At 54.9% G+C, this 9,030-nt stretch overlaps 1 protein-coding gene across 1 annotated transcript in view; it reads left to right on the forward strand.

Moving 5' to 3' along the window:
* Positions 1-2,527: 2,527 nt before the first annotated feature.
* SYT7 (synaptotagmin 7) overlaps positions 2,528-9,030 on the forward strand; it is a 40,260-nt gene continuing 33,757 nt past the window's right edge. Inside the window, exons 1-2 of the mRNA XM_024748525.1 lie at positions 2,528-2,546; positions 8,612-8,742. Coding sequence (XP_024604293.1) covers positions 2,528-2,546; positions 8,612-8,742 — 150 coding nt within the window. The remainder of the gene's footprint in view (positions 2,547-8,611; positions 8,743-9,030) is intronic.

Genomic DNA, 9,030 nt, shown 5'->3' on the forward strand with positions numbered 1-9,030 from the left:
TGGCATCTCCTCTGAATTCTAAACCGTCTGCATCCAGGCGGCCTCTGCGGCCCCAGCCAGCACACTCTCCCTAGCTCACTCACACATTGTTTTTATTACAGTCAAGGTTGAGGAGGCTTGCTCTCACTAAGCCCCTATTTTCAGCTACTTGTAACTTTCCGAAACAGTTCCCCGCAGGCCTCCTCTTTTGCCAGCCTTGTTCCCGCCCCAGGTGAGGCCGACATTGCTTTCGAGGCCTGGAGCTTTGCCTAGCTGTCTGGGGTTCAGAGTTTAGCTCATCGGTTTTCTGTTGCTTTCTCCCACACTCTGCCTTTTTCTGGCTTTCTTGTGTGTGTCGGGTTGAGAAGAGGAAGGAAGGTGGGATAGGCACCAGAAATGTTCCCTTCCCGTGCCCAAATAGCCCTGGGGCTGGTAGGCTCTGCCCTTGCCCTCCCACCTTCCCCCATTTCCATCTGCTCTCTGTGCACGTGGAGGGGTGCTTCCTGTGGAAACCTGTGACTCCAGCTTTCGCTGTTTTCCACCTCGAACGTCATCCTGCAGCCACCGAAGGATGGTGGGGGGAGGCGCTGGGGCATGAGGCACTGTCGTGCAGAATCAAGTGGGAGGAGGCAGGACCAGGATGGGAATGTGATCCGCAGCATCACTGCTTTATCTCTGGAATCGTGGTTGCACCCTAGTCCATACCAGAGACACGGCCCTGGGAAAGTCCTCAGGTACCCCACCAGCCTCTTCTTCCTGCTCCTGCCCGGCCCCAGGCACCCAACCCCCAACCCGTTCTGAGACTTTGAGAACATCTGAGCATCTGTCTGATGAGGCCGCTTTACTGAGGCCAAGGGCTGGGGCAGTGGAGGTGGGAAGGAGCCGTGGCAAAGGTGTGTGGGTAAGAGGGGTCATTGAAGAGCTTGGGGGAGTTCGTGGGGAACTGGAAGCCCTTTCCCCGGCTGCTCTTTGTTTTGTGTTCACTCCATTTCTTTCTTCCCTTCCGTCTATACTCGGAGCAACTTGTTTTAAGGCTTAGTGCCCGTGGGGCACAGAGTCGAGGTCTTCCAGACTCCAGGCTCAATCCTGGCTTTGTCTCTCTTCTGCTGTGTGGGCAAGTGCTGACCCCTTCTGAGCCTCAGTTTCCTTCTTTGTAAAATGAGGATAAGAGGATTTACCTTCAGAGGGTGCTAAGGACTGTGAACATGATTCAGTGCTGAGCATACATTAGTTACTATGGCTAAAGGCACTTGGTGAGGAAAGCAAGGGCCTGGGATCTGAGGATGACTCCAGGACGTTAGGAGGGTGTGGGGGTGATGGGACAACTTTGGACTGGCTGGATGTGGGGAGTGTGTGTGTCACCATCTGAGAGCGTCAGAGCAAGTGAATTCTGGGGAAAAGAGCCTATGTGCCCAGATCTCCAGCATGTCCAATGGCTCCTCTATGTCGTGTCCTGGACTATGGGCTGTCGGAGACACCGAGCAATGAGGAGAACCTCTTAGCCCTGCTTGGAGGACAGGCCTACTCCCAAGAAAAGGAGGCTGGACAGAAGGTAGTTCATTCAAGTTTGGAGAGTGCTGTGAACGCTTGTCATCAGGGAGGGCTTCCTGGAGGAGGAAGGCTCACGTGGACCTTGAATAATTTCATGCATTTGTTTAGCACATATTTATCCAGCCTCTCCTATGTACCAGACCTTGGGCTACAGAGATGAGTGATCTGGGGGGTCTCAGCCCTCCAAGTGTTCCCAGTGGGGGAAAGACATACAAAATGCTAATTATTAATCCACAGTGATGAATTGTCATAGTTACGGGGGCAACAGAAAGGAACGTGTGAGGGAATGAAGACCATCTTTGTCTAGGGATCTTGAGAATAGAAAGAAGAGAATAGAAGGGAGGGCATTCCAGGCAGAGGGAAGAGCTTATGTGAAGTCTCAAGTGTGAAAGAGGTTGGCCTTCTTGAAGGAAGGAGGGCAGTGGGGTGTGGCTGGATCTCGCAGTGTAGCATGTTACAGAGTGCTGTCACGTGCTTCACCTCAGAGGGGGACAGCCATAGCAGGGTCAAGGACAAGTTCAAGTTGCCTTAATTCCCCACACCTGTTTTTTTCCTCTGCGAAATGGGAATAATAATTTTAAAGGTTGCAGAGAGCACATGAGATGGTGCCTATAGACTTCCTGGCACGGTGTCTACCACAAAAGGCACGTGCTCAATGAATGTTAGCTATTATTTGATCCTGACAACACCCCAGCAGGGCAGGTCAGGGGTTCTTATCATCATTTGAAGGTAAAACACTGAGGCCCAGAATGGGACTCGCCCTGGGTCACTGGCTGGGAGCAGAGGTGGGACTTGAACCCAAGTCATTTGCAAGTCTACTGCCTGTCTCACTGCTCTGCTCCAGAGGACAGATGTGCATGGGGGGAGAATTCCAGGCCAGAGGAAGTGCATGAACATTTAGACTTCGTGGACAGCAGAGTGGTCTAGGCATCTGTTCGTGACCGTGACCATGACCGTGACCGTGGGTGTGTGTGCACGTTTGTGTGTGAGTGTGAGCATGGGTGTCCATTCAAGAGGTGAGTCAGCATGGCTTGTGTGTGTGTGTGTGTGTGTGCGCGCACGTGTGTTTATACGCGGGAGGCGGGCATAGGCGTCTGTGCCAAGGGTGAGTCTCCGTGGCTCGTGTATGTGAGCCATGGGTGTCCACATCTCTGGCCTGTAGGTGTGGACCTGCTCCCCCCTCCCCTCCTGTTCCTCTCTGGCAGCTCCTCAGGGCATCTCAGCAGCCAGTGGCCCTGTTTGATTCTGTTCATCTATAAATCATGGCTTGCTGAGGAGATGAGAAGGAGTTGGGAGTGGGAGCAGAGTCCTGGCAAGGGACGGGGTCATTTCTGCAGTTCACACCTGAAGCCCAGCCTGGCTTCCAACTGTTGCCCACCCTCACCCCCCAGCCCCATGCCTCAGCCCTCCCCATTCCTTGCCATAGGTGTTCACTGATGCTTGTTCTTCGTTAAGCCCTGGGCCAGGTCCTGGGGCAGGGATCAGGGGTGCACAAGATCGAATAAGACGTGACCCCTGGCTTCCGCTATCCTGTGGGGAATACTGAATGTGTATTCAGTATTTCATACAACACATTGAGGGCCAACTCCATGCCGCAGATGTCTCTAATGCAGGGTTCGACGTGGTAATGCTACGATAATAGCTAGCATTTACTGCCTACTTATTCCGTGTCAGGCACTGTGCTAAGTGCATTCTTTGTGCTAATTCCTTTAAACCTCACAGTAGTGCTACGGGGCCTGTACTATCCCTGTTTACAGATGGGGAAACCAAGGCACACAGAGATGAGGTCACACAGCTCGGAAGAATAAGAATCCGAATTGCCTGACAGTCTGGCTCCAGAGCCCTGGCTCTTAGTCACTGCACCTTAAAAGAAGGGTGCAGGCACAGTGTGATGGGAGCTCTGTGAAATTAATTCCCACTGGGGAGATTATGGAAGGCTTCCTGGAGGAGGTGCTTTTCATCTGGGTCTAGAAAAATCAGGACTTGTCAGTCAAAGATGGGCATGGGGGAAGACCAGAAGGGATCCTGGTGCGTGTGCGTGTGCGTGTGTGTGTGTGTGTGTGTGTTTGTGTTTAAAAGAGAGAGGCTCTCAAACTCTGTCACTGCAGCCCGTCCCATCTCTTCTATCCCGTCTTGTTTGGGTGACAAGTGAGATAACGTATGCAAGCACTGGGCATTCAAAAAATATTTACTGAGCACCTCCTGTGGGTTTGCCTGTCACAGAGGTTATCAGAATGAACAAAGCAGATACAGCCCCTACCTTCATAGTCTGGTACGCAGTAGGCACTTAATAAATGGTAGCCTCTATTACTATCATTCCTAGAGGCTTGGGATTCCTCCTCATTCATTCAACAAGCATTTATTGGGCACCTACTCTATGCCTGGCTCTGTCCTTGCTGCTGGGAAGACAGCGGTGAACACGAGATTGAGCCCCGCCCTCATGCAGTTGATGTTCTAGAAGGGAAGGCTGTGTGTGGGCATCTTGTCCACCTTCAAAAGGGGTCCACCTCCTCAAGCACACAGGTTTTATTTACCCTGAGAGCTCCCGGTGGGGTGGCATGGTCAGAACCATGGGCTATGCCGACAGCACCTGGCAAAGCCTACAGGACTCTACTGGATTGTCATTAATCCTGGGCTCTAATTGGTTGACATGGCCGCCAAAGGCCTGGGCAGAGGGTCAGGGACATGCCCGAGTTTACATCTCATGTCCTGGCACCCTTGGGACTGGACCCCAGAGGCCTAGCTCTCCTTGTTCCTGGCTCACCCAGCCTCCCAAGTCTCCCGATGTCATCTGTCTGCCCTTGTCTGTGTCTCATCCCTGGGACCCAGATGTCTCCTCTGCCCAAGGATAGGTCGTGGAACTCAGCTCTGTCAGAAGGCTGACTAGGGCTGCAATATTTTATTTCCCCAAATGTTAATATGCTGACGCTAAGGGGACTTGAAACCATGTATGTCATCGGAGGAAGGGTTAGACGGGCTGGGGCAGCTTTGCCTGGAGAAGACTGGAAGGGGACATGAGAGCTGTCAGCAAGGATTTGGAGGCCTGTCATGTGGCAGCGGGAGCTGGTTTGTTCCCGGCAGCTCCAGAGGACAAGCTTAGGACCTTGGGGGGAAATTCCAGGGAGACAGATTGAGCTCAGCTCAAGACACAGCAGCCCTAGCTACCAACGCCCATTTGTGGAGGGTCTGCATCCTGCAGAAGCAGCTTCCTGCCCCTGACAGGGCTGCCCAGGGCGTTCGTTCATTGATGAGGCCTGACTTCCAAGGTCCCTTGCAGCCCGAGACATAGTGACTCCGTGTTCTGTGAATGGTTTCACCCGGGCTGGCAGGCAAGAACAGGCTTGCCTCCCTTGATGGCAATATCGCGTGCAGGCCGAGGACATCGTGTCACTTTGGTTCACAGCATCGATGCAATTTGCACTGGCAAGGATTTGTTTTACCGTGGATTCAAGGGCTGTCCAAGGGTTGCTTGGGGTGGGGGGCAGGGAATCTTTGGGAATCTTTGGGGGAGGGGTCAGCTGCCTGGAAGATGACAGCATCCATTCATGCTGCAGGGGTTCCTAGGGTCACTGATCCAGGAGGGTTCAACTTTCCTTAGTAACACATCCCTTTCCTCAAATGGAACTTTCTGTGGAAGCCCAAGATGTGAAACAGGGAAACCATGCTGCTTTCGTTGAACAGGGCTTGAGGGCACACAGCCCCATCTACTCAGCATCCATCTCTGTGGCCCCTGAGAAATTCCTAGGAACCCTAGGTGTTCCAAAGAACACACCTGGAAAACCACTGGCCACTCGCCTCTGTAGTGGGTGTGATGTCAAGACAAAGAATGTAGACTGTGAGTCAGACTGCCTGGGTTCGAACCCTGGCTCCACCGCCTACTAGCTGAACGACCTTGGGCAAAGTACTTGGCCCCTCCGTACCTCAGTTTCCCCATCTGTAAGATGGGGACAATCTTAATGCTCACCTCGGTTATTGTTGTGAAGACGAATTTGTTGCTGCATGTGGAACACCTAGAACCCCTGCTTCTCATCAGAATGAGGAAGGATCAGCTCTCCACACATGAAGGCACAGATTCCAAGAGGTCGAGCGCCTTGCTCGTGGCCACACAGCTGGTTAGTGGCCAGAATAAGGCCTCAGCCTCATTCTCCTAGACTCCAAGCCCAGTGCTAATTCTCCATGCCCACAGAATACTAATTGCTTAAGATGGGCATTCCCTGGGTCTCTGGGGACCACTGGCTTTTGGGATTGACAGCCTCTGTCCTCAGGGGCTCTCCAGCCTAGAGCAGGGGTTGAAGAGCCGTTTTTGATAAGGACCTTGTTTGGCAAAGAGAGGAAGAGGCTCCAGGGAGGTAATCCCTTGGAGAATTGCCCCATGGCCAGAGATATGTGGGGGAGGGTGCATGCAGAAAGGGCACGGGGGCAGAGGAATCACCTGGACTCTGACCTCTTGCCACAGCTCCCAGCTCGTGAGCTCGCTGACTCGCCCTCTGATCCTGCCCCTCCCCTGCTCAAAAACCTTCCATGGCTCGTACGGCCTACTAACACAGGAAGCCCCTCGGCCTGGAAGACAAAGCCCCTCGCCACCGGGCCCTACTCTCATTCCCAGCCTCGTTCGCCACTTCACTCCCCATAACCTAGTCCAGCTCCTCAAGCAACACGCCTGACCCTTCTTCCCCTCTCATGCCTTTGCTCTCACCGTTCCCTCTGCCCAGATTGTCCTACCCTCACCTCACATCCCTCTCCCAGACCACACCAAATACCGCCTCCTCAGGAAAGCCTTCCCAGATAGCTCCCTAGTCCAGCAACCACTTCTTCGTCTGTGTTTCCAGAGCTCTCTGTACACCTGAGTGGGAACTAACCCAACAACCTTAATAATAATCCGTATCTACTGAGTACTACCACGGGGTGGGTGCCATTATTATCTTCATTTTATTTCTTTTAAAGTAGGGTTTGTTTGTTTTTTATAAATTTATGTATATTTTATTTATTTATTTTTGGCTGCGTTGAGTCTCTGTTGCTGCGTGGGGGCTTCCTCTAGCTGCGGCGAGTGGGGGGTCGGGGGTGGGGGGCTACTCTTTGTTGCAGTGCGCGGGCTTCTCACTGCGGTGGCTTCTCCTGTTGCGGAGCACAGGCTCTAGGCATGCGGGCTTCAGTAGTTGTGGCTCTCGGGCTCTAGAGCGCAGGCTCAGTAGTTGTGGCGCACGGGTTTAGGTGCTCCGTGGCATGTGGGATCTTCCTGGACCAGGGATTGATAGCGCCCCGCCCCCCAGACCCTCCCCGTGGGGCAGGGGCAGCTTCCATGAAGAGAGTTAGAAAAAGCGCCGGCCCCATTCTCGGAAGGTGTGTTCGCGCACCTCTTGACCACAGGCCTGGGTCTGGGGGCCCTGGTGGTGTGCCCTGTGGTGTTATGCACCCCCCCATCCCCAGAAGCCTGGAGGTTAAAGATGGAGGCCTCCCATTTGGCCTAAGAACTGTGACAAATGTGGCCCCTTCAGCCTTGCAGAGCTGCGCTCCTCCACCCGAGGGAGGGAAAGACAGGACCAGTTCCTCGGTGTCTGTGGACTGTCCGGATCAGAGCTCCCTGGTGCTGTGGGCCCTGAGGTTGACAGTGAACTGGTGCAGTGGCTTCCTGGGGACCGAGGCTGTGGACCTGGGATGGGACGAAGCTTAGTTGGCCTGGTAGGTGGACAGGAGGCGCCCAGCGAGGGTGGCTTTTTCCCACATCTTGGCAGCTCCGGAGGTTGGGGAGGGAGGGGTGGGGCCCAATCAGGATTCTGGGGAGAGCGGGCAGCAGACTGGCTGCCCAGGGCACTGGAGTAGTGGTGGGAGGCGGCCCGAGGGCCCTGAGAACAGGGGATGACCGCCTGGCCCTCCTTCATGAGGCCCCGCAGCAAAACATGAGACACCGGATGCCAGAAGCTAAAACCGAAGGAACCGGGACCAGACAGATCTTGTCAACTCTTAATTACCACCATCGCTGAAACCGAAAAGCCTAAGCAGGCTCCTCTGTAAATAAACAGCGTCCCCTTGACTTTAAGACGCGTCCCCACCGTACACATATTTACAGAGCACAAGTGATCTATGCCGGTCTCTGTCGACTCACTCCCCCACATGACGATATCTGGTCAAGGTTTGCCTTCCTTACGTTTGCTCTGGGCTCGTGTTTACAGCCACCTGTGAGGAGAGAGGGAGGAGGTTTAATCCGCATTTACAGGGGGGAGAAAACTGAGCTGTTAGGTGACTAAAGCCACACAGCTAGCAAGTGGTGGGATTTACACAGAAAGCCGGGGTTTTGCTCCCAGGGCAATCCATCAAGGTTTCCACTCCGAAAGCATAGGACCCCTGAGCTGTTAGAATGGAAGCTGTGGGGCAGCCCCTGGGGAACATTTAGGACATTGCCAGCCAACAAAGGGGGGGCTGAGCCGATGGGGTGGGAGGACTGGAAGCGAGCTCAGGGGCTAGGGCACGGGAGGACAGGGTGTGCAGAGGCCAGCTGGGTAGACTTGCAGCCCAAAAAAAGCTGAGCCAAAGCGGGTGAGGACGGGTCAGAGCATTCCAGAGATTCCCTCTTTGACTATACATGTAGCTGTGGAGTCTTGGGCAACACTTAAGAGGGTCTGTCAGTGCCTGTGGGGCAGATGTCGTCAGAGGGACTACGGGAACTAACGCTTTGGGCAAATTCGGCTGGAGTTGTGGCTCCGGGTATGTAGAGGGGGGCGGGCGGGGATGGAATCATGCCACACAGAAGCAGTGGCTCTTTTAGAGGCATTTGAAAGCCCGGTGGGTGAGGCCTGGCTAGGCCAAGGGCACACTTGGCCTCTCCCTTCGAGGGTGCGAAGTTTGGGGGTTGGTGCGGACCCCACGCAGGGCTCGTGCAGTGAGGGACTGGGAGAGACCTGCCTGGAGACTCCCATTTTACAGATGAGGAAAGTGAGATGCAGAGAGAGGAAGAGACTTCCCAAGGTCAGCCAGCAAGGCAGAGCTGGGAGTAGATCTTGGGGCGCAGAGCTCCCAGTGTGGCTAGGGTGGTTGTTCCAGGGGGCTCTGGGCTGAGGGAGGGTAGCTGGCCCTGGCCTGTGAGGGTCTGACCTGTGTGTGTCCTCTCCAGGGGCGCCCACCCGCGATGTCCTGCTGGTCTCTGCCATCATCACCGTCAGCCTTAGCGTCACTGTCGTCCTCTGCGGCCTCTGCCACTGGTGTCAGCGCAAACTGGTGAGGCTCCCAAGGGCCCCGGGGACGGGGCCTGGCCCTGCCCCCACCCCCACTCAATTACAGGCTCGTGAACGCTCTCAAGGGCGCGTGCAGATGACCCACTTGCCCACCCAGGCATACTTCCGTGGAAACTCACACCACACGCACGCACGCGCAGACTGAGAATCGAGGCCCCCTCCCACACAGCTCTGAGCACCCTGTGCCCTCCGCCCACGGCCCCCAGCACAGGGCTGGGCGTGGCCGAGCTGGGCCTCCTGTCCAATGAGGAGGCTCCGCCTGACCCGGGAG

Source organism: Neophocaena asiaeorientalis, unplaced genomic scaffold (assembly GCF_003031525.2).
Source record: "Neophocaena asiaeorientalis asiaeorientalis breed wild unplaced genomic scaffold, Neophocaena_asiaeorientalis_V1.1 scaffold43, whole genome shotgun sequence".
NCBI lineage: Eukaryota > Metazoa > Chordata > Mammalia > Artiodactyla > Phocoenidae > Neophocaena > Neophocaena asiaeorientalis.